At 38.8% G+C, this 27,186-nt stretch overlaps 1 protein-coding gene across 1 annotated transcript in view; it reads right to left on the bottom strand.

Annotated features, from left to right (window-relative positions):
- The window catches only part of ITGA2 (integrin subunit alpha 2), a 111,724-nt gene extending 88,138 nt beyond the window's left edge, over window positions 1–23,586 (bottom strand). The window contains exon 1 of the mRNA XM_063454029.1: window positions 23,387–23,586. Coding sequence (XP_063310099.1) covers window positions 23,387–23,432 — 46 coding nt within the window. The 5' untranslated portion in view covers window positions 23,433–23,586. The remainder of the gene's footprint in view (window positions 1–23,386) is intronic.
- Window positions 23,587–27,186: the final 3,600 nt, after the last annotated feature.

Here is a 27,186-nt window from a genome sequence, read left to right as displayed (position 1 = left end):
GCCACTCATATCTGGTGTAACAGTAGTGTACATTTAAAAAAAAATAAAAAATTTGACTGTAATATATTGAATAGCAGTTAGTTGTCTGCCTGCGTGTGTGTCAGGCTCACAGCGTATACTGTGCCCACTTGCCCAGTGCCACCACTCACTCACTGGTGTCCCAATAGCTTGCATTTAACAAAAACAAAACTTTTTTGACTGTAATATAATAGCAGTCAGTTTCCTTCACTAGTGTGCGTTCAGGGCCTTCCCAGTGCCACCACTCACTCACAGGTGTCACAATAGCTTGCATTTAAAAAAACTAAACTTTTTGGACTGTAATATAATAGCAGTTAGTTTCCTTCATGAGTGTGCGTTTCAGGGCCTGCCAGGGCAACTCATATCTGGTGTCTCAGTAGCTTGCACGCATAGTACCACTAATCGAAAAAAAAATGACAGGCAGAGGCAGACCACCCCGCAGGGGCCGTCGTGGTCGTGGTTCTGTAATTCCCTTTGGCCCTAGAATAATGCCCAGTGTTCAGAGGCCACGTACCTTGAACTTGAAAAGTTCTGAGGACATAGTTGACTGGCTAACACAGGACACCCAATCTTCTACAGCTTCCGCTCGGAACCTCAACGCACGCAACGCAAGGAGTAAAAGCAGAAAAAGACATATACATATGTAAAGAAGTGTTAACAATTATGATAATTTTGCATTACTACTTAACAGCTAGTAGGTTATGCAGTAACTGCATTTTTATTGTGGATGGATAGGCTATTGTCTTAATTTTTCTGAATAGTTACAAAGAAAGTAGTGGCAGAAGACAATCAGTAACCCTTCAAGTGCAGCTTTGTATCATTTACAGTACACATTAAAATTCTTCAAATAATCAAAACAACTGTGCACTTTAATTCTTCATTCACTTTACTTAATTAACAATAAAACAATGTGAGTGTATGTGGTTGTTGCCCCTTTTTTTTAAAACTTAATTTGAGCACTTTAACCCCTTAAGGACACATGACATGTGTGACATGTCATGATTCCCTTTTATTCCAGAAGTTTGGTCCTTAAGGGATTAAGGTGGTTGGGAATAAATCAAAATCTATACACCATATTAGTGTGTGTGTGGGGGAGGGGGGGTTGGTGAAGTGCTGATACTACTATTCACTGGTACTATAAATATTACGGTGCTGTAATTTGGGTTTCTATCAGTCTGTTCTGTAGCTGTTTGAACACTATGGCTCACTCTCTGGTGCATGAAGACTGCCTTCTCTACTGTCACATTGATAATACAGAAATATATATATATAATCATATTTCCTGCAACTATAGGACTTTAAATAGCAGACATATATTTGATTCTTGTATATTTGCTGGATAATTTCCAATCTTTTAAAGATATGTTTATTTTCTGGGATACTTTGCAGCTCGACAGGCACATCTTATCACTAGTTGGGTTTTGAGACTATTCACTCTGTCAAATGTTTATTAATATAAGCCAAATAATCTACAAAGTAGTGCATATTAATTCATATTTTTTCTGTTTGTAAAGTGCAAAGGTATTCCATAGTGCCATGCTGGTTAAAGGAAACACATAAAATAAATGTGTAAAAACAAGCTTGTAACTGCTTTCCATGGTTGGATTGATTTGCACTTGATAATGCAGAAGTGCAATTTCTGTATTATCAATGTGACAGTAGAGAAGGCAGTCTTCATGCACCAGAGAGTGAGCCATAGTGTTCAAACAGCTACAGAACAGACTGATAGAAACCCAAATTACAGCACCGTAATATTTATAGTACCAGTGAATAGTAGTATCAGCACTTCACCAACCCCCCCTCCCCCACACACACACTAATATGGTGTATAGATTTTGATTTATTCCCAACCACCTTAATCCCTTAAGGACCAAACTTCTGGAATAAAAGGGAATCATGACATGTCACACATGTCATGTGTCCTTAAGGGGTTAAAGTGCTCAAATTAAGTTTTAAAAAAAAGGGGCAACAACCACATACACTCACATTTGACTACAGAAAAGATTATATGGAAACATCCAAACCACAATCTCAAATATGTCAAAGATACCATGACTCAAACAGCAACTTAAAATCCTCTACTTGACTTTCTCCAAACCAATAGATACCAATTATGGATTGATTCCAAACATGATCATAATATTCATTTATTTATGTATTTTTTTAAATAAGAACCAACCCAAAACAATACGGACAACACTCCCACCCACCAAGAGGCAGAAAAAGAATCCTGATGTTAATGAAAGAAGAGTTGGTAAAGAATACATGAGAGTAAGAACAGAAAGATTACACTCACGGAAACCAAAAATAACAAGGTATCTTCAACTTATCCCATGAAGCCTTAACCTATACACAAATAACAGTTCTTAAGAAAAGGCATTTTCTCCTACTCACTCCTTCAAATCTTTTAAAACCTTTTTATATATAAAGTAAGGAAAGCTACTTTAATAAGATTTTTTGCAAATAAGTCTTCTCCAAATTAAGAGACTCCCAAAATTAACAGACTGCCCTTGTATTGTCAATGCAAGCCTGAAAGAAAATCTAAATTCTACCCATCTGGCTATCAATCTCGCCCGTTTGAGTTTTTTTTATAAAATTAGTAGTAAATGACTTGGAAAATATTAAGAAAAAACATATACAATCACCAGAATTTAATAAGAAGTGAAAGATAAGCCCTGAAACTACTCCAATATGATTATTATTATTATTATTATGTTATTTATATAGCGCCATCAAATTCCGCAGCGCTTTACAATGGGTGGACGAACAAATATGTAGTTGTAACCAGACGAGTTGGACACACAGGAACAGAGGGGTTGAGGGCCCTGCTCAATGAGCTTACATACTAGAGGGAGTGGGGTAAAGTGACACAAAAAAGTAAGGATAGTATTGGACTAGTGACAGTTGCAGAAGAGGAATCAGTCGGGAGATATTAACAGTTTAATTGATACGCTTTTATGAAGAAGTGGGTTTTTAACGATTTTTTGAAGGAGTGGAGACTGGGTGAGCATCTAATGGAAGAGGGAAGCGAGTTCCACAGGAACAGTGCGGCCCTCGAGAAATCTTAAACAAAACACAAAACAAAAAGGGAAAAGGGTGGCGCTAATTAACAAAAGTGCTATTAGTGCAGCATGCAGCACGAACACCTAAGTGTACAGTCACTAGTTTAAACTTACATATACAAATAGAAAAACGAAAGAAAAGGTGATTGCGCAATTTTGGTATAACTCCAGGGTTATGTAGGTAAATACAGAAAACCAACATAGAGCAATACATTTAGACACCAAATGTTGAAAATGAAAGACTTGGGAAAACTCACAATCTTTAGAGCATTTTTGAGTTTGCTCTAAACTATGAAGGCAGAATACATCAATCAGATGAGCATATGTCTGTGCTCGGTCCCCTCAGGAGGTGTTTGCAGTCCTCTGTAGGATGGATCAGGAACCAGGTAGCCAGATGAATATATAGTAAATACTTTTATTTATACAAAATAAAAAGCAATAAAAAGTGTTTCGACCCAATGCAATAGATTTTCCTCAGGTGCATGTGTAGTTGCAACTGCATCAATTATCATTTATATATAGCAAACAATTAAAAAACGAGTACAGGTGTATTATCAATAATCCCTCCCTCTTTTCCATATATGGAATACTTCCGGTTTCTTTCTTGTATTTCGGCCTCCTCCAACATGTCCACTCGCATCTTCTGGTCTCTATGTATTGATCTTGTCCTTCTCAACATGGCCGTGCATTGCGGCTCATTCCGATTCGTCATTTCCGGTTTTCGTCATTGCCGGAAATCGCCACTTCCGGTTTCGTCACTATGGCGCCATTTACGGCCGTGCAGGGACGTATTCTCTCATGTTGATAATTCATCAGGGGAGGAGGAGCAAGCCAAGGAAGTTCCATAATGAGGTCAAGTCTATACAGAAGCCATATTGCAGAAGGGAAATCATAAGGGCAATGGAAAATAGGATAGTTTGGTATTAGACCGGACAAAATAAATAAAAATACAATAATCATCAATAAGAAATAAAGATAAAAAAAGTCTTTTGATTGATACATATAGGATACAGAATATTAAATAAAAACGTAAAATATGGTTTGATGGGAGAATAAAATAATAAGAGCTTTTTATAAAATGGGACCTATTTCAAAGTCAATATTTAACCCTTTAGGGCATAATGTCTGAAGTTCAAAAATCCAACTAGATTCTTTTTTACTTAAATTAAAAGCAGTATTACCCCCTCTCCAATGGGTTTGAACTTGTTGGATTGCTGTAAATTCTATTTCTCCAGGGTTTGAATTATGTTTAACTAAAAAATGGTTGGACACACTGTGGTTTATAAAACCATTTTTTTATATTTCTGACATGCTCATATATCCTTGTCTTTAGGGGTCTAGAGGTTTTCCCTATATATTGTAAACTGCAAGTACATTGTAGCAAGTATAACATTACTGGAATCGCATGTAATGAAAGAAGTGATTTTGAACCTTTTTTTAGTTATATTAGATGTAAACTTATATTTCTTTTTTGTACTAACATTAGTATTTTTACAAGTGTAACAGTTACCACAATGAAGAAATCCCTTTGCTGTTTTAGACCAATTAGTTAAAAAAATTACTGCTCTCCTTTTGTTTTTCTACATAGTTGGACGTTAAAATTTGTTTAAAATGTTTTGCCCCTCTAAAAATGAATTTAGGGTTATCACCAATAAAATTATGGATGTCATGGTCTTGTTTTAAAATGTTCCAATTTTTGTTTATACATGAACACCGCTGGACTTCAAGGTAATTCGTATAAATTACCTTCATTTGAATGGCTTTACAAATCTAGTGAATGGATCTGAGCGTTATTTCGCTACCAGGTCCAGAAGCATTTTTCTAGTTTTTATGACCAGAATGCTCTGACTCAAATTTGGAATCTCAGTCTGATGTTTAACCAAAAAAATTGTTTTTACCTACAAAAAAACAGGGAATTGCTAAAGTAGCCAGTTTTGCTTCAAGCTATGCTAACCTCTTTATGGCAGACTGGGAGTATACTGCTATTTGGGGTGAGCTATATTTATTTTTTGGGGGGGATAATCCAGCTAAAAATCTTGATTTGTTTTTAAAACATCTTAAATATAATGATAAAAACATTATTTGACCTTCAAAATATAGTAATAATAGAATTAATTTAAGATCTCCAACATTTTTATTCAAGACTGAAAAATACATACTTTGACCAATCTAGTTGCCATTATGACCTCTGGAGTAACAGCATTCCAAGAGTCATCAGTCTTTGCACTTTAATTGCTCAATGTAACCATAGTGGAATAGTAAATACGGTGACATAATGAGAAAGTAGCATTACAAAATGATGGTATTGGAAATGTGTTTATAAAAGGAATCATAATTAATTTTATAGATACATTTACAATACTATCATTTTGTAATGCTAATTTTTCTTTATATTTCCTTATTTACTATTCCACCATGGTTACATTGAGCACTTAAAGTGCAAAGACTGATGGACAATATAGCAGTAAATGCAACAGTGAAAAAAATCCAGGACCTGGAAGTTTCCACAATCAAGTAATAAAATGGCGAATTGGTGTTTTTGACAAAATCGAATGAACATCTGGGAATCTAAAAGTACAGCTCAAAGGATTATAGACTTGGTAGTCATTATTGACCAATTGCAAAAACAGTAAATATCTGTTTTGAGATATTGAATGTGTATCAGAAGTGCCAAATCGTGGATATGACATGTTGAGCAATATTCCAATAGGTCACTACCGGTACACGGAACCCATAGGCAATCCATTTCAATGCATCGGAGGTGACATGTTGAAGTGAGACGCGGCACTTCACTTACAGACAATAAACTCCACACATTCCCACCCCTAAAAGCCATGTCTGATTGGCAGGAACCACAAACTAAAAGAGGGAACCCGGGAGAAGCAAAGGACCAATTTAGAAAGCCTTTGAAGAAGGTTTCCAGTGTTTTATATGTTTTTAACGGTTTTATTTCTAAGATATTTTAAACAAATTAATCTTAAATTATTTTGTTTGTCAAACATAACCAAATAGCGATTTATTTCTGGCATACTGCACCCTGGGTCCTAAAGAGGGTATTGTCCACCCTATATTTCACAATATATGTACAAACTTGAAGCCAGTCATTTATGGGCTCCAAATCAAGGTGCGCATACAACATTATAGCTTATTATCTGCTGATACTTTTTTTCTGGACATACTGAACCAAATTCCTCTGTCTTCTTCCATTTCATTGTTTTTACTATCCATTTTCGGAGGATATTAATCATACCACTGCACAAGAAGGTAGTGTTGCCACCTTAAAGGCCCAGAAGTCTACACGTTTAGAGCCTTTATTCCTACAAAAGGCTCATCCAAATGTAAGTGTTTACTACTTCCTTAACAACATATAGAGTTGCACTATTATTTGTTTTGTTCTATGTTCTATGTGCTGCCCATTGTATATATTAAGGGGTAAGTGCTTGCATTGTTCAGCATCAAAAAGTATCAATTTTGCACTTGCTTATATTCAGGTATTCACTTTTAACAAAGATGTATCTTGCATCCATATTGCTTTACAACATGTTCACATGATTGCAGTTGTAGTCAGGTGACCATTACAAAATTTGTTTGTACCTTTCTCTATATAATACTTTGTGCCAGACATAATTGAAAACCACTTGAAAATGCCACTGAACTAGGTGAACGTATATCTTTTTTTTTTTTACCAGAATTTGTTGTTTCCTCTGGCATTCCTGATTGAAGTAACTTTCTGTGAAACTTAGATACCCAATTTTTGGTGGGGATCAAATCACTTACGCTGGAAACATTGAGCAGTATCTATGTACATTGTTAAACAGCGAGCATAATATTTTGTTTCTTATTTTCTCTCTCTTAGGCAGGGATTGGTCCGCCATAAGCCTCATGCTTTGAACTCCGTATGAAGCTCCTTCATTGTGAGTGTATTGCACCTCTTTTTCTGTTTTCTGTTCACATGTACTCAAAAGAACATATGCTATAAGAAGCAAGGCCATTTGGTGAAACCCCACAAATCCTGAATCATAGTCTGTGGACTTTCCAATAATTCTGTGTTATAAAATATAAGAATTGTCTCTACTAGGGGCAACCTGATTTGTTTAATGTATTTTACACTTTGCTCTTGGGGGTTTGAGGAAGTTACTCTTGTTCAGTGTTTACTGCCACAGAAATCTGTTGGTTAATAGTTAATGGCGCGTGTCCATCCCATATGTGTATTTTGGGATTTCCATATATTAATAGAGGAACTTTAATTTTCTGACTTATTTCCCACCTCACAAGGATTATGAGTGCAACAATGGTTAGTATAAAACTCACCATTACTGTGCTCACAGGTAAATGTTCAGACCATCTTCCAGGTATGGAACAAGCAGGTGTAATGAGTCTCACAATATAAACTTAAAGGGAACCTATGAACAAAACCTACAGCTCAATATGGAAATAATGTGTCCATATTGCAAATATTGTGTAAATCTGCCTAATCTCTTAGAATGGAAGGCTGAGAGTGATGGAGTATTGCTATCTCATGTTGATTGCATTTCATTGAACATTGTGGAAATATGCCTGAAGATTTTGAAAACTGTGGGTGCTGCTGGGTACAACCCTATTGTTTGTCAAACCACTAAAAATAATTTGGAAGAAAACCAGAAGACTAAGTCAACAGACCAAGACACAATGTGCTGTACTGGTTATATTGCTTAGAGTGTCCTTCAGAACATAGCATTACATTTATATATAAATTACTGAATATTTGTGTATCGTTCACAATAAAACCGAACTTACTTGATAACAGAAGAAGATATGTACTAAGAAATATACTTGCATAACTACTAACATGGTTATGGAAATTTCTGTTTATATCTGCAGATTACCCTAAAGTCTTAATCATTAAGAAACACACTTATTCTGCTAGACCCCAATTTAACCCCTTAGCTACTATACACTTTTTGTTTTCAAAGGATTAGCATAACATTTACTTGAAACTTGGGATGGCTAGTACACAATTGAATGAAAAACAAACAAACAAAAAAAGCTAAATTTACATATTTGTTATTTGTGTATTAATCAGAAAAAGATTATGGCAATGAAAAAGTATTTACACTCAATAGTTTCACTTATTTTATAAAAAAAATTCACAAATAGTGAAAACATTAGTATAATGGCAAAAACTTATATATAGAAACATTCAGTAGATGTGTCAAAAATAGTTAAAAATGATCAAGTCCTAATGGGCGTATGCTGACTCCCAACAGTCCAGATCAGATGGGATCCTCCTAATTTTGGGCTTCTGTCCTGCCTTCCCAGGTTGGTTTCTAGGAGTTCCGCTACAGGGGATGCCAGAGAACTGTCCTCATCAAATTATCCTACTGAAGTTATAAGATGGAAGCGTGCCCTCCTGCTTTCACATTTTCTCATGAATGCAATCGTGTTTGTTAAGGGTATACCCCCTTAGGGCAATATTACACTCGTGTTTTTTATTTCTTTTAGAATTACATACCTCCCAACATTGGGTGGGCAGGACTGATGGAGTGGGTCACCAGGTGATGTCTATAAAGAGCAGGCAAACTGGAAGAAGTGGGTCTGCTAGGAAAAAGGGGCAAACCTGCCACCTAAGGGGCCTGTCTGGCTGGCCCCCATCCTGTAGGACCTTGCAGAGAGTGCCAATGATGATGCACTCATGTTGTGCTGACTAAGGACATTTAGTTCAGGCACCAGGGTGCTAAATCAGGGTGGTGGAACAGAACACTGAAATTGAGACTGTCCTCGCGGAATCAGGACTGTTGTGGGACCATATCCCCACTTTTGTTTTGTGGATATATGAAAATCATGCCTGTAGTATTTAGAAAAGTAAGTTGGACTTTACAGTGCAAGATATATTTAAAACCTTTTATTATGTTTTTTGTTTGTGAAGAGTGTACAGACAGACTTACTTGCAGTGCACTTAAACAGATTGGCCTGTGGTAGATTCTCATCTGTTGTAGAATTACAAGTCCAATGATGCTTCCATGCAAACCCATAAAGCTCTACCAGCTGCTACTGCAACTCCCATGATGCTTCTACAACAACCAGGGATCATTTGAACATTCCAGTATTTAAGCAGAATCCCTTTCAGTAATATACCCATTAGTGTTTCCAAGGCAAATTAAAATCCTAAAATTGTAAACAGAGGTGTGGTTATATCTTAGTTCGAAAATACAGTTGTGTCAAGTCACACAATATTATTATATGACATGACTTAAAGGAACACGCCAAGCACCATAACCACTATATTATGATGTAGTGGTTATGGTGCTATGAGTACCCTGGAACCCTCATAGTTTAAGTAGTCAAACCAATTGTGAACACTTTAACAACTTACTTGAGGTCCACCTGGCACTGGTCACATCTCCTACAAGGAGCTTCCATTAGCTTCCCTGAGCTAAGCTTTCTTCAAGGCTGACTAATTGGCTAAGAGCATTGGCTGAATGCTCTCAGCCAGTGATTTAAATCCTGCGCTGCTGGCTTCAGCTCAGTGATGCAGAATCTAGGCTGTAGAGGAAGAGGTGACTGGAGTCTGGTGTACCCCAAGAAAGTTGTCAAATCATTTGAAAATGCTTTGACGATTTACCACAAGGCCCTCCTGGCACAATAACCACTACAGTGTGCTATCTTTAATAGGGGTCTACTAACTATTTGTCTGCTCTGACTATCAGCCTTTTAGTTAATAATATTGCCTGAAGAGTTATGGATCATTTGGGAAAACAAATTAGCCACTATACCAGATTTAGGAGACAAGATCATATATCTGAAATGCATATTTATAGTTAGATGGAGGAAAGAACAAATATTGACATTAGAATGAACTGTCAAAAAAATAGGAACAATATTCAGGTTCAGGGAAACAAGTATTGCCACTATGTGGAAAATGGGAAAATATGTCACAGTGTTGTGCCTAATCATTAAATTCATGAAGCACCAATATCCAAAAAGTAATAATCAATTACCTAATAAGGCTTAACGATACTGGCGGGCACACAACCCACTTCGGAATGAGTATATTGAGCTATAGGAAACAGAAATCACACAGAGACCAAGTTGCAGATAAGAATTCACATCACACTTTATTGTCCACAATGGGACCCAGGACAAAATAAGCTTAATTCTCGTTAAGTAGTTGCATGCATTCACATCAAAACAGCTTAGTATCTAGATATATCAACTTAAGTATACATCACCATTTAGAGGGGGCTTGGTTACGTCCTCGCTGCACGACCGGGGGAACTCAGACAGTCAGGCTTGGAGGGACCCTCTCTGGGAACAGCAGAGACCAGCAACACGCGTCCGCATTACAGGTGGGTAGTTCTCCAAGTGAGTGCCAAGTTTTCCCGTCTTTTATACTTTTTGCCAAGTTTTATCAGTGCAGCCCAGCATGTATCTTGTCATGCACGTTAGGTAGTCAGTACGGTTGATCAGGCCGGTCATGACCCCCAACGCCCATGCCAGACACATGCGGCATCTTATCTATCTATGTCCCTACTCTTTATCTTTCTAATACCAAGTCCCTCTCTTACACACAAGGGCCTTTTTGGATATTGGCCAGACATGCTATGGAATATTCTATGCAATATCAGCGCAACACAGTTTTAGTATTTTATGCAATGTCATCTTACACAGTCTAAGTATTTTATGCAATGTCAGCTTAGTTGAATTTCTTAGTGCGACACAGTTACAGACAAGTGCCATCTTAACTATCTATAATAGATTAATTTGCTCATTAGTGATCAATCAATCATACCTAATTAGTTAATTGGAATTTTATCACAATTATCACATTCCATCCCTTGATCACTCAGTGAGCAAAACCTCACACATTTACGCATGCCATTCAGGTTATCAGCAGGGGGCAAGCCCATTAACCCACTGATCCCCATATTGTTCCATTCACTCCTGGAACCAATTCATGCACTAAAGCTCTCCGAGTCGAGGGTCACCCGTAGGACATGCCTCTTCCCGCTTAACATTCTCTATCTCTAAACAACATTTATCACACTTCTAACATTTGCTTTTTAAATGTAGTTACTCTTTGAATGCAGCAAATAACAATTTTGTAGCATAGATAAATACAGAGTATAATAAAAACACACCACACAATTCCCTTTAATATTTTCATCCCAAGTCCTCCTATCCATGATCCTATACCAAATGTCCAGTCAAAGTCTTGTGTAGCATTAGCTAGCCAGTGTTCCAAGTCATCTGTGGTCAGTGGTTTTCTAAAGCGTTTCTGTATCTCTTCTAAGTGATGAAGCTCATGTTTAACTTTCCCTGATTTATCTTCTATCCACACACAACATGCTTTGCCTCCTATTCTTTTGCATACCCCCCCCTCTGCTGCAAGCAAATAATCTAAGGCTATTCTATTTTGCAAAGCTACCTGTCTAATCTGTTCTTGCTCATAAGTAAGTAAGCTAATAGCAAGTCCTGTGCTATTAAAGGCATCATCAAGGGAATCAATTAAAAGGTTTAAATTAGTTATCATCATTCCCACCCCCACCATTGGAAAAAGAGAGACCCAAAACTGTGCGTTTCTATCCATTTTAAACCCTGATAACTCGGTGTCTCGTTTCCTCCAATGATGATGGGCGCTTTCAGGAACAGCCGTTTCATTCACTTCCTTAGTCAGCACTGGCTTCCAGCACCTGTTAAGGTGCGTAGGGGCACTTGTTAACTGACCAAGCACAATCACCCATTCGTGTCAGAATCACCCCAAACAATCTCGTGGTTTTGGTGACCTTATCTCAATACCTGGTATTGAGCTTATTAAATTAGCAGCAATTCAGCCTCATCCAGGACGCTAGCCTGTTTGAGGGTATCGCTCCCCAGCGGCACTGGCGTTCTACACACCGTTAAGATGTATAGGGGCGTCTACCAACTGAGCACAACTTGCATTCTTCAATCAATCTTCTGAAACACTCCTCAATCTTGTAGATCGAGCATTCACTCACCAATTTTGCTCTTGCAAAATCATGCAAACATTTTCAGGTTTACACAATGTTCAAAAGAAACTTTAGAAACTGTAGTGTTTGTTTCCTAAACTTAAAATCTCTATAACATATTTTTCTGCAACGCACGGAAGAAACTGACAGCTTGCAAATGTCTTTTCTTTCCTCCGTGACGCAGCAAAAATTAAACCTTATACAATGTTAGTTTCACTTTAACTGTACTTACAATTCGCCTAAGCAGTCCTAACAATTTCTAACCACAATATCCTTATCTACATACACAGTTCTAACAAGTCCTAAACACAATTTTCTTATCTTACGCAAACAGTTCCAGCAAAACAAATTCTAACAACTTTCAAAACTAAATTGATTTCAAGTTTCCCTGCTCAATTAATACTCATCCTGCCGACTACGCCAAAATGTTGTGCCTAATCATTAAATTCATGAAGCACCAATATCCAAAAAGTAATAATCAATTACCTAATAAGGCTTAACGATACTGGCGGGCACACAACCCACTTCGGAATGAGTATATTGAGCTATAGGAAACAGAAATCACACAGAGACCAAGTTGCAGATAAGAATTCACATCACACTTTATTGTCCACAATGGGACCCAGGACAAAATAAGCTTAATTCTCGTTAAGTAGTTGCATGCATTCACATCAAAACAGCTTAGTATCTAGATATATCAACTTAAGTATACATCACCATTTAGAGGGGGCTTGGTTACGTCCTCGCTGCACGACCGGGGGAACTCAGACAGTCAGGCTTGGAGGGACCCTCTCTGGGAACAGCAGAGACCAGCAACACGCGTCCGCATTACAGGTGGGTAGTTCTCCAAGTGAGTGCCAAGTTTTCCCGTCTTTTATACTTTTTGCCAAGTTTTATCAGTGCAGCCCAGCATGTATCTTGTCATGCACGTTAGGTAGTCAGTACGGTTGATCAGGCCGGTCATGACCCCCAACGCCCATGCCAGACACATGCGGCATCTTATCTATCTATGTCCCTACTCTTTATCTTTCTAATACCAAGTCCCTCTCTTACACACAAGGGCCTTTTTGGATATTGGCCAGACATGCTATGGAATATTCTATGCAATATCAGCGCAACACAGTTTTAGTATTTTATGCAATGTCATCTTACACAGTCTAAGTATTTTATGCAATGTCAGCTTAGTTGAATTTCTTAGTGCGACACAGTTACAGACAAGTGCCATCTTAACTATCTATAATAGATTAATTTGCTCATTAGTGATCAATCAATCATACCTAATTAGTTAATTGGAATTTTATCACAATTATCACACACAGGGGATTCCATTTTCGCCTTGTGTAAATTTCTTCAGAACAAAAAAAAAATCTAATTTAAACATTAGTAAGAAAATCCACCACAAACTTGCTGTTGATGCAAAAGTATTTTTTCCCCCCGAAAAAAAATGTTTTAGAATTAAAAAAAGAAATTAATAGAAAAATATTTTTTTAATAACAAAATTTCTAATTGTTGTAAATTTCTAGTTACCAAAGCCAGTAACACAAAGGCTATCACTTCTGTCTAAATATGGATGTAATGAGGAAGTGAAATTCACTATCTCAGTGGCTGCAGAGGGGGTGGAGTGTTGGTGCTTTGGTATGACAAAAAAAAAGCATAGTGGTGTCATGGAATAGAACCTTGCAACACAACCACTAGCACATGCTGTTGTTAACACGGTAGTAAGAATTTCCTTTTAAACAGCACATAATAGAGAAAAAGAAACAAACAAAAAAGTTTTTGGAACGTATGAATTATAGTGAAATTTTTGCATATGTTTACTTATCTGAACGCAAAAGAGAATGAATGAAACTGCCTTATAGTTAAAGGATTAAAACATACTTTATTAGATTACTAATCCTTGATATTATATGATGAGAGCAGAATTGTCTGTCACAATGGTTGCAGAAGAACTCACCTGACACTTGTGGATCCATTAAGCATCACCTATGTAAAACACCCATAACTAAAACTTTTTAGAACTGACATATGAAATATGTTGTCTCCAGCAGAGTTTAGAGTATGGAACTCATTCTGACATCATAGTTTTCTGTAAGATTGATAAATTACTGAATTGCTGTTGTCACTGCACAACATTCTTTTTAAATTGTTTTTATGTACATAGTCAAATAAACCTTGGAAACAAATCTTCCCACACACTGAATGAATCCATTATAACCAAAGCAAGGACTCACACTTAATGACCCTGGGATGTGAGTGGGAGAACAAACCAGGATTGCATTAGATACAATTGCGTGGAGGGACTGAAATAACGTCAATGGATCTAGCGACACTTAAAATCAAAGACAACTGGTTGATAGCCCAAGTTAGAAATACAAACCCACTTTTAACAAAACAAGGCTACTATTTATATAGTTATTTTTTGTCACCTTTCATTTATTTATTATTTACAATTTTTCAACTTACTATCTCTCCCACACTGATGTAGCAATGTATCTTGTAATTGATCATACTATGTTTACAATGTGTTGGTTGTATCTCTGTTGTCCATACTTAAATAAAGAATGGAAGAAGTGCATGATGGGGAACTTACTGAACTGAGTCAGAAATAACACAAAACCAAAACTTAAACACTTACACGGTCAATCCAAAAGTCTTCTTTGCTTCAGTGCAAGAAATTGCCCTATACTAATTGCAGCATGATCAAACAACAATGCTGCTTTAAGCCAAATCACCAGTTCAAATGACATCCAAGGGTGCCAGTAGAGTTACCCACAAGTTTCCATTATTTTTGTCATACTTTTGACATGATTTCTGATATATTTAATAGTTATGACCACAACTATCTACATTCATAAAAAAAAATGTTAATAGAGCTATTCATCAAAGTGAGAAAAGACATTGAATCTAGCATCTTGCACATCAGTTTCATTCTTGATATTTAATGAATGAACCTACTGACAAGTTTAATACTGTTTATTTCACCAACACATGCTGAATGATGCCATTGTGAAGACAGGGAGAACAAACGTGTATGAGATGTTTCAGCTACTTCCTGGTGTGAGAAGAAAATGCAAATCCTGAAAATATGGATTTGGGCTTTAATTAGAAACACAAAAATGAAAGACTGAATAGAAAGCCAACAATGGATTAAGTTAGGAAAAAAAAAACAGTATGAGAAAAACACTTAACAAGTGCATGCTAGAATTATCTGTGTATTGAGGTATGGCTCAGATTTGGATGTTTCAGACAACATTGTTATAGATAAAGACTCAAAATGTCGAATGATGGGGATCCATGCATTATTGATATGCCCACTGTGTCAGGATTACAAGTTGATCCAGCACGTAGAACTGTATCACACCTAGGACTAAAAGATAATGTCTTACTGGGCCTTAGAATGGCCGGACTTAACGTACCAGAGAATAGTCAGAATACTTGCCGAGATCAGGGACACAGAATGAGACACAACGATGAGGGAAAGCCAATAGTCAGGTAAACCAGAATACAGGGAAGTCAAACAAAGCCAAAAGTCAATAACCAGAAATAAATGCTCAGAAACACACTCTCAGACAGCCACTAGGGAAACCACAACAGGGCAATGAGGGGAAGTAAAAATTCATTTAAATTAGCCTTTTACACTTCTGATTGTTCGAAAACGGCCTTTGACCCCAGAACGTATGCGCGCGTCTCCCTCGTGACGTCACATGCACGCCGACGTCGTCATCACCGTGAGCAGACGTAGGGCTATAATTTGGTGTGAATCCGCAGCTGCCAGCGCCCACCAACATGTTGCAGGAGTCAGGTACACTGATGCATGGCCACTGAGCGCAGATACCACAAGGTGAGGATGAATATGTTACACACTGCACCCTGTATATATTTTGGAAATATCAACATTGGACAACAAGGACAACAAAATAATATAAGAGAAAGTGAGTCAGTGAGTGAATATTTCTTTACAGGTAAATGGGATGACTGTGGGAAGTTGAAGAGTAGGAAGGCAAAGATGTGGGAGAAGTGTGGTTTGAGGGAGAAGGGGAAGTCCACGAAAAAGGTCAGAAAATGGAATGGAATGGGGGGCAGGGGAGGAAGCACAAAAATGGTCTATGTTGTCGAGTCTGTAATAGCATGGGGGAGGCTTTACACATGAATAAATGTAACCAGATCAATAAAGGCAAGTCGCGGTGTACTTCTTGGATGACATTAGTATTTTCTCATCTACCAAACGTGCATCTTGCACTGCACTATGAGTATCCAGTCTCATACCGCAGGGGCCACTCTTTTCCTCTAGAAAATGGGAATGATGCGCTGTTATGCATTAACATGGAGTTGCAATAGCAATTCATCAGAGAGATGGAACAAGAGAGAGGTATTTGGGGAGAGGGATAGGGAGAATGAGCTGGTGCATTCTTTTTTAAAACATCATCTATGTAATGCGCTAGAATGGGGTTCAGTAAGAGTCTGGATTATTCCTTTAAATTTTGGGAAAAGCTACCTGGTTCATAATCTATGTTACATATAAGACACCATGGAAGAAAGAACAAAACAGCAAAACAAAATAAAGACACGGGACTCTCTATTGGAATTATATGACTAAGCATCGTATAAGCAATTCATGCCTTTAAATTGTATTATTATACAAGGTGAATCATAAACGGTTTTGAAATTTTCTGCAGTTCAACTTCACACCCTGCAGTCATGCATTCCACTAGGATAATCCCCATGGTTACTAAGCGAACAAGCTGAGGCATGGGTATAAAAATGAACTGGTATGCAATTCACAGCATATATAATTTGTTTCTCCTCCCATACTTTTTACATGTTTCCACTGATATCTATTTTGCTGCCTTATTTATAATTCCACACTAACCACAGCTTGTACATTTCCTCATTTCATTCCAATATAGGATGGCCACTATAATGAAACAAATCACTCAATTGAGTGGTTTTAAACAAAGAGCTCATGCTGTGTGTTTCAGTCCAGGGAAGATTAACAAAAAGGCAATTAACTGAAGCTCCACTCAGTTGAGAGATATGTGAAATAAAACATACATTTTTGTACAATTCAGTCACAAGGCTTCATCTTTTTACTCAAGTAAATGGGAGGCACAGCAAGGGATTATGGGAAAGGTTGCCTCATTGTGTCAAATATTAATAGACGGGAAATTGATATTTGTGGAGTGTGGGGCATGACTGGAAAGGGGTGGGGGTGCAAGGTGTACATGCTCAATAAACTAACATACAAATAGCCAGTCCACTAACCAGCGTGTACCTACAGATCACAGAGGAAATGCTTGACTGAAGCCACATACAAATTTAATTTATTTATTTTTTGTTTGTTTTTTTTGTCCATGTTGTGAATTTGACCACAGAGCAAAACAAGCCTGGGAAACTTTAAAATGTATAGCGGTTTCCTGTTTGAATATGCGACCACTACACAATGTTTAGAGTCTGCAAATTTACTGCAAAATAGGGAAATTCGGAGGTTTGTATTTCTAATAGTTTTATCCATTATGTTTGTAATTCTCTAACACTGGGTAGCAAATGCACTTAATCCTAAATACAATGTGAGCCCTGCATCAGGGTGTGCCTAGAACCACATTACAGAATCAAGAGAATAATGTGCCAATGATACTATCCAATCTACTATCCAATCTACTACAGTAAAGACATACTTAATAACACATAGCTAGTGGACCCAGCATCAATTTTGTAGTATTTACTAAACTGCTACGCATACAGCAGCACTTAGTGACTATATCTTCCAAACAGTCTTACTCCGTCTCCAGGTATTGTAAAGGGTGACCCCTCTCCACCACAAATCCAGTAGACACCTTTATTCCACCTTAGTTAGCAAACTGACAATATTTCAACCATCCAGGTCTTTCTTATAATTTACAAACATCCAGGAGGTATGAAACAATTTGCTGATACTGTTAGAATAAAGGTCTTTATAAAAACTTCCAGTGTATCTTCATTTCATGACTCTACGGTACCAAGCCTCTGTCTGTGTTCCTAGAATTTCCCATTATAGTTTTAATGCCATAAATGGGTGCAGTCAAAGATTCCTAATTGATTTAAGTTAAAATCTGACTATTATTCCTGAATCTAGCAGCTGTGCACATGTCACACTATACTAAATGAGTAATTCTGTTTCTCTCCATGAAAATGATTTAATCACAACTTCACATTTGCATTGACATACAATAACACAGCTGGTGACCCCTTTAGTATGTTCATAAACGTCCCTAGAACTATTTAAATAGAGCAATCTATATCTCTATATGCTTCTGTGTATATACCGTATTTATCGGCGTATAACACGCACTTTTTCTCCCTGAAAATAGGGGGCAAATGATGGTTGCGTGTTATACGCCGATATACATATTTTTCGCTCCATAAGACACACTTTTTTTCCCCCTCAAAAGTGAGGGGAAATGTCTGTGCGTCTTATGGAGCGAATGTGAAGGTTTACTTACCTGTCTTGAAGCGTGGGCCGGTGTTCAGCGCGCACCGCGGTACTGGAACTTCAATTTCAGGTTCCGGTTTCCAGCGGGACTGAAAGGAAGTGCGCACTCAGTGTGCACACTTCCTTTCAGTCCCGCAGGAAACCGGAACCTGAAATTTAAGTTCCTGTACCGCGGTGCACGCTGTGAAGCCGGCCCACGCTTCAAGACAGGTAAGTAATTATGGGACAAGGGGAGGGAAAGTGCACTATGGGACAAGGGGAGGGGGGGGGGACACTATGGGATGAGGGGGGGAACACTATGGGAGGGGGTGGAAAATACTATGGGGGGGAGAATACTATGGAAAGGGGGGGACACTATGGGATGAGGGTGGGGGAACACTATGGGAGGGGGGGAAATTTCCTTCTTAAAATGAGGTGCGTGTTATACACTGGGGCGTGTTATACGCCGATAAATACGATTATATATATAAATATATATATACATATACACACACACGCATATAGAGATATAGATTGCTCTATTTAAATAGTTCTAGGGACGTTTATGAACATACTAAAGGGGTCACCAGCTGTGTTATTGTATGTCAATGCAAATGTGAAGTTGTGATGAAATCATTTTCATGGAGAGAAACAGAATTGCTCATTTAGTATAGTGTGACGTGCACAGCTTCTAGATTCGGGAATAATAGTCAGATTTTAACTTAAATCAATTAGGGATCTTTGACTGCACCCATTTATGGCATTAATATATATATATATATATATATATATATATATACACACGCACACACGCACACACACGCACACACGCACACACACATAATTAGGGATTGACTAATTAGCAGTTTATTTCCGATAATCAGTATCTGTCTTGTAATTTACCGATATTACTGATAACTTACTCACCTCTCCCATTAACCGCATGCCATCTTCCGCATCCGTAAACTACAGCTGCCAGTTAATGAGGCGCTGCGTCTTGACCTCACACCTCCCTGGGAGTCCCTGCATGCGGAGCTCAGCTGAAGGCAGGGAGGTGAGACAGTGTCATTTACTGGGCTGGCTGACTAAGAGTGATAGGAATGTGATTGATAAGCAATCACACTCCTAACAGTCAGGGCCGGTGCTAGGATTTTTAGTTACACAGGCGAAGATGCATTTTGGCGCCCCCAACCCTCATTAAAAAAAAAAAAAAAATGCATCTTCACCTGTGTGTCTTTCCTCCCAAGCCACAGGCACACAGGCATCATTTTTCAGTCACACAGTCAAAGTCATACAGGTACACTGTCATACAAAGACAGCAATAATCATACAGACACATACAGTCAGAGACATACAAGCAGAGACATACATGCATACCGTCATACAGACACATACATACAGACAGGCATACAGAAACATACATACAAAGACATTCAGGCACATACATACAGACATACAGGCATAAAGAAACATACATACAGAGACATACAGGCATGCAGACACATACATACATACATACATACATACATACATACATACAGATACATGCATGCATACAGAGACATAACGTCATACAGACACATTCATATAGACAGGCATACAGACACATACATACATACAGAGGCATACCGTCATACAGACACATTCATACAGAAACATGCATACAAAGACATACAGGCACACACATACGTACATACAGAGACATAAAGGCATACAGAGACATATATACAGACATTCATACAGAGACATACAGAAACATACCTACAAGACATACAGGCATACAGACACATACATACATACAGAGGCATACCATCATACAGATACATACATACATACAGACAGGCATACAGAAAAATACATACACACACACACACACACACGCACACAAACTCACAGACACATACTCGAACACACACACACACTCACATGCGCACACACACACTGACATACTCACACACACCGACAGACACACTCACTCACACACAAACTCATAGACACACTTACACACACACTGACAGACACACACACTCACTCACTCACACACACACTCACACACAAACTCATAGACACACTTACACACACACTGACAGACACACACACACTGACAGACACACACACACTCACTCACACACATACACACTGACATACACACACACACAAACTCATAGACACACTTACACACACACTCACATGCACACACACAGTAATTAATAAAGTAATTACTAATAAATTACATTTAAATGTCCCACCCAGCCTCCCTACCTGGAGTGCTGGCGTGGGTCTCTCATTGGTGGTCCAGTGAGGCTGCTGCGCGGCGTGCGGCTGAAGTTGATTAGGAGGCGGCGAGGGAGCTCTCTGATCTCTCTGACCGGCTCCCTCGCAGGCTGTTTTCTGATGCCGCGGGAGCCGGAATATGACGTCATATTCCGGCTCCCGCGGCATCAGCAAAAGGCGCGCGAGGGAGCCGGTCAGAGAGATCAGAGAGCTCCCTCGCCGCCTCCTAAGCAACTTCAGCCGCACGCCGCGCAGCAGCTCCGGGGATCCAGGAGGTGACCAGGCAGGAGGGAGCACTTCCCTCCTGCCGGTCACTGGAATTTTGCGCCCCAAGAGCCGGTGCGCCCTAAGGCGGCCGCCTGTGCCGCCTTGTGGACGCGCCGGCCCTGCTAACAGTAACAACACTGTAAGTGCTGGGAACTCACTGATCCCATGATACATGGGCTACCTGGGAGTGATAGGAGCGTGATTGCTTTCAGCATGTTCAGTAAATGCTAAGTTTGTTTAGAAAATTTAACTGTGCAGAATATCAGCTCTGGTAATCAGCAATCTGCATTGGCTCTGGATAGAAAATATATATAAGAGGATTTGTAATATTGTACCCTATTGTTACAATGCAATATTTTGTGAACCCAGGATATGTTTGAAAACAAGTGAAATCTCAATGTGACCTTCCTGGTAAAATATTTTATAAATAAATAAATAAAATTATGGTTTATAACCACATTAAAGAATGCAAACAAATGAATCAATGAGTATACACAACACTGATAAAACAGACATAGGCTTTTCACAAATAGTCTGATTACAATGTATCACAATAGGATCTGAGGTTTAATTTATTTATTTATTACTGGTATTTATAAAGCACCAACAGATTCTGCAGCACAGTACAATTAGTGGAGACCGTACAATATACACAAACAAATACAAGAGGTAGAGAGAGCCCTGCCCGTAAGATGATAGCTAGCCATTGGAGCTCTTTTATATTTGAAAATGAAATATTTTACATTAGCTACTAAATAGCTAAAGAAAAATAATCAATTAGACATTCAATATTGCAAAACAGAAAAAATACATAAAATGCTTAAAGGGACACTTCACTACCCAAATAATAAAATTAATAATAATAATAATAATAATAATAATAATCACTTTTTAGTAGATATACTCAGAAATGAAAACATGCATGCATTTAATGTATTTTTTCATGGGGAGGGGGGGGGGGATATGTAAAGATAGCTTGCAAAAGCTGCAGACCTCTTGTCTGAAGTATTTACAAGCCCTCCCCTTCTAACCCTGCCCAGACTTTCTGTGACTGTCCAATTAGAGACTTTAAATGCAGGCGCTCTGGGCATTGGCTGCCTCTTAGCTCCACTGTGCTAAATAAACAAAAAACAAAAAAAAAAAACATCAAGTGACAGGAACTGACCTGTAAGAAGGTTAATTAATAAAAAGGTCAATTTCTTTGGAAATCTGTAGTTTTTGTAAAATGAAGAAAGAGGACAGATTCCTCACACATAATGCAGTTCAGCAAGTTAAAGTCCTTGACACTTGATGCTAGAATGTGTTTGCTACACATGAATTAAACAGATTCTCTAAATTATCTTTAATCTCATTTGGCTCTTTCAACCTAAATTTTGGAATTACCTCGTGCATTCTCAGTTTAGTGAGTAATCCCCTAATGAGGGATGCAAATACTTTAACCATTTTAAAAGATGTTGCTTAATCTTCTGTCTGATAACAATTTCATGACTGCAGACAAAGGTTACTTTCTATAAGATTCCTTGGGGTCAACTTCAAAGGAATGACTGACCCCATGGGCTCCAGAGATCAGCCAGTAAATGTACAGCTACATTACAGATATTGACAGCTTGCTTTGTATTGTTAAGAGTTGCTAGTCTATAAATTCTAAAATTGATAAGATATGTGTGATCTGTGTGTATAAAAGGAGAAACTGTTAAATATACAGTTACTGGAAGCTGAGCAAGAATAAGTAATTGAACAGTACCGTGCTGTGTGTGTGTACGTGCATGTATTATTTTATTTACAATATATCATATATATATTATAGTAGTATTAAGGCAACAAAATATGCAGTTTAATTACCACTCATTCGCATCTTTTACCCCAGTCCATTTTACACTTTGCGAGAAGAGCAATACCGTAGTACCATATTTACTAAGATATCTCCTTTATTTTCAAGTATTCTATAGAATTGCGTGAGAGCAAAAAAACCCAAAACCTTAGGAGTTTCATTCTCACGTCTGAGTTGCAGGAGAAATACAGTCAGCTCAGCAACATGATTATATTCTGTGAACAATATGCACCTCACACGGTCAGCAAGCAAATAAACTGAGTAAGTGAGATGTGTTTAACCCATTCAGTGCCACAAGGATGCAATGCTATCCTTGATGGATCCAAACCTTGAGCTTTCAAAAATGCATAAGTGCATTCCTACTAAATTCACATAGGAGCTAGAACTATATCTTTTACAGAAAAAAATAATATCAATCTCCACACATCTGCTCAGCCAAGTCAGTTAGAATAAGTATAATAAGTATACTAATTATCACAATAATGGCAACTAAGACTACTTAACTGTTATAAGGTATTACCTTGAATGATCAGAAGCAGGGCAGTATGATATAATCCTCTCCCCATCACAAAGCCAGTATGTGGATCTGTCAGCAGCAGTTAAAGCAGTATATCCATAAAATGCTTGCAGGAGATAAAAGTTTTCTTTGATGACCTGTGTCACACAGATAGTTTTATACACAGTAGTGAGAGAGTTTCATGCCTGGGAGGAGCAGAGCAGAAGACTGATTCACAATGAATACACCCAAGTCAGCAAACAGTGGAGCTACCTCTGTCTGTCCCCTCCTCCATCCTGCTACTCTGCAATCTGACTGGCACAAGCTGTGACTCAGTGTGTCACTGTGCCCACTCAGTGTGGACCTGGGGAAGGAGAGCAATACACACTGGGATACTGTGTGTACATAAACACTCACATATGGCTGGACAGCCTGATGGCCATAAACCCAGCATTCTTTTAACTCAAGAAAGTAAAGACTAATTGCCTCTTTCCTCAGTGCCAAGATGCATATCAGGTTACAGCTGTTTGATGCCTGGAAGCCAAACTTTAGAATTCCCCAGCCTTGGACTACAACTAATTGGCTGCACATGATGGGAGTTGCAATGTTGTGAAGCTATTTTCAAAGCTGGCACATGATCATGGAGGTTTGGACTGAGTGAATATCTATGGAGATATCTATCTGACTTTTCGATGGACATTTGACCTTCAATGTGATTCATTCAGCACCATGGAATATTGATTTATTTATTTGCTTTGTATAGCACTCTTTTTTTTTTTTTTTTAAATTCTTTATTTTTTGTGCTTGCGAAAAGAACAATTAGGCTTGCATTGCCACAACAGCCAGTGCTCGCCTTTCAATTCAACATACATAAACATTTGTTAGGCAGGTATTAACAATGCACATTTTATATTATATAATACGGTAATTTCAAGCGAATTCTCAGTGTAAGTTAAAGAGTGCTACGGAGTAACAGTATATGTAGTAGATAAGCTGCCTGACAGTAATGCGAGTAAATTAAAAGAACCAAATAGTGATGAAAACGCTTAAGTGTCAGAGCAGGCTAGGTATGCTAAGATTAGTGATTGATTAAGATATGCGTATTCAGCCATGTGTGTTATATATTTGCACTCTAATGAGAAAAAACATGGAGCTAAGTATAGCACAGTTACTATATAAGAATTTCCCACTGGCGCCAACATCGAGCTATATATGAATAGTTTGAGAGTACATGCTGAAAATTCAGGTGAGAAGTATTGAAAAATATTGCAAAAATAGCACCAGCAAGCATTAAACAAGATAAGTCCTCTAGGAGGCATGTAACTGGTAAAGGTATAAAACAGTTATAATATCATTTTGGTTGATAATAGGTTTGTCACAAGTTAGATAACGTAAGTCCAGGATGCTATATTGCAGTAATGCTCACAATTTTGTTTACCAACCGGACTATAAGAGTGAGTTAAAGAACAAAACATAATACAACGATTAGCAAAGAGAGTTAGACATATGTTGAGGCTAGACAGATTGCTGAGACCCATGCTTAAATAAAAACATGAAAATTTCGTAGGTAAGGTCATGCAACTGTAACAGCAAAAGGCCTAGATTAACTTAAAATAGAACGTTTGGGCAGAGTTGCTAGCTTAAACTGGGCTATCAGGCAAGTGGTAGGTCGGTATCATAGGAAAGTCTCTTTGGGGGTTATTATTGTGTCCTCAGTGGCTGAAGCTTACAGTCTCTGGGGTTCACCCGACTCCGGCTCTCGGCTGGAACCACTTGTGCTCAGAAGGAGCGTCCGTGCAGGTGAGCTGATAGCGGGCTTCTCGTGGGCTGCCTTCTCGCTCTATATCCTGTTCTCGGCTTGCTGCTCTGGTGGTAGGGGTGGTTGCAAAGGCGGCTGGTCGCCGGGGGCGAGGCACTTCCACCCTCCAGCCCCGGGCCGGGATGAAGGCCGGCATCTTGAAACCCCGGACCCGGGCACTTCCATGGGCCGGGTCCTTCCCGTGGTGGGGGTAGCGGAGGGGTCTGATGGTCTGCTGCCTTCTGTCTGATTGGCGAGTGTGAGGTTCAGTGTGTCCCTTTGTTGTAGAGGTGTAGCTCTTCAGAGTGCTGGTTGCAGCTGTGCATCGCTGCAATGGGGTGGAGTGCTGACAGGCTTTTTGGCCTTCGCCTGGTGTAGGCCGTGTGCGGGTGCCTCGAGTGCGCCAGTTTAGTTTGTGGGGCGGCAGGCAGAGTTTGGTGGCTCTCCGAGCTTGTCTGGAGTCAGGCTTGCAGTAACGGGTGTTCGGTCCGCTGCCTTTAAGTCTGGGTAGAGCTCTCACGACCTTCTGCTGCTTTGTGTCACTCGGTGGTGTTGCCTTGCGTTTCAACGGAGGTGCCTTTGTGTGAGTAGTGGCGGACCGTCGAGGGACCGCTGTGGCTGCATGGTTTTGTGCCAGCATAGCCTCCCACCGTGTCCAGAAGAGGTCAAATGCCGCTGCTATGCGGTCCTCCTGATGGCTCACGTTAGGTATCCGCGTTGAGAGAGGTTGGGCGGGTGGGGGCAGTGAGGCTCGGTCGGCGTCCGCCATCTTGGCCTCTGGGTAAGTGCTGCTTGCAAACCCGATAGCTTGTGGGGTTCCGTAGCCCTGTGGAGTCTGGACCGGGATAACCCCCGCCGGTCCATGGGGGGGGGAACAGGGGCCCTTAGTCGTCGAGGTGGCTAGCCGCGGCGGTGGGAGGGCGGCCGTCCCTCCCGCGCTCGCCATGTGGGTAGGCCTCAATTGCTTGTTCGGCGAAAGTAGGTCGTAGCATCGTGTGAGGGGTAACATTCTGTTCCGCTTGTAGTCCCTTCACGGTTGGTGACCGTTGTGGCCCGATTAGTGGCGTTTTGAGCGGAATATTTGCGATAGAGTGCAGCTTATTGCAGGAGCTTGTGAGGTTCACGTCCTCCCTGCTCAGCAGTCAGGCCCCGCCCCCTGTATAGCACTCTTAACTAGAATTATTTACAATTGATGTAAAAAGAACATTAGTAATAGTGCAGACAGGCTGTATATAATTATTGGAAAATGTTCTTGTATTTATAACAAATTATGTTTTTGTTTTCTAATTTTGTGTGTAGCCTGATGTTCAGAGAAACAAAAAACCCTGAAAATTCAACATATTGCCATCATTTTAGTTCTTCAGTTTTTCATTCATACTTTACAGAAAAATTGAAGGTATAAAAAGTAATTTAGATTTAGTATACGATATGGAATTCCTTATCTTGAAATATTTCAAACTGAGTTTAAAATATAAGCATAAAAGCTTTTTTCTTTTTTTTTACATACTGTGAATGTTGCAAAATAGGTAAATACAAATGATCAAATGCACTATTTTGGCTATTAGTGAGGTACCTAATGGCATTTTAAGCAATGAGACTTAATAAAATACCTACAGAATGCTAAAATAAGGTCTGTTGGTGAGCATAATATCTATTTATGGTAGGTAAGGTCACACTAATTATTACAATAAAGGATTTTGCAAGCTATAATAATTTGCAAACAATTCCTTTAAAATACTGAATAGTCCGCACCCTCCCTTCACCCCGGTTGCTACAACACAGCAGTAAAGTTTATTTTTCAAAACTTTCTTACTGTTCAGTAAGTAACAAACCTGTCCGACTTTTTTTGTCTCAAATGGCCTATTTTTGTTTACTCTTATATTTCAAAACATGCCTTTTTCCATTGGCAGAAAATGTGTTTGGGTATAGGATGATATTGTTGAATATTAGGAAGCATTAAATTATTTTATTTTACAAGTATTTTATTTTCTGCGATAAGTTGTAGAAGACACGCATCTATGTGTAC

Source organism: Pelobates fuscus, chromosome 5 (assembly GCF_036172605.1).
Source record: "Pelobates fuscus isolate aPelFus1 chromosome 5, aPelFus1.pri, whole genome shotgun sequence".
Lineage (NCBI taxonomy): Eukaryota > Metazoa > Chordata > Amphibia > Anura > Pelobatidae > Pelobates > Pelobates fuscus.
The sequence above is the reverse complement of the archived record's forward strand: the minus strand, read 5'-3'. Positions and strand labels throughout refer to the sequence as shown.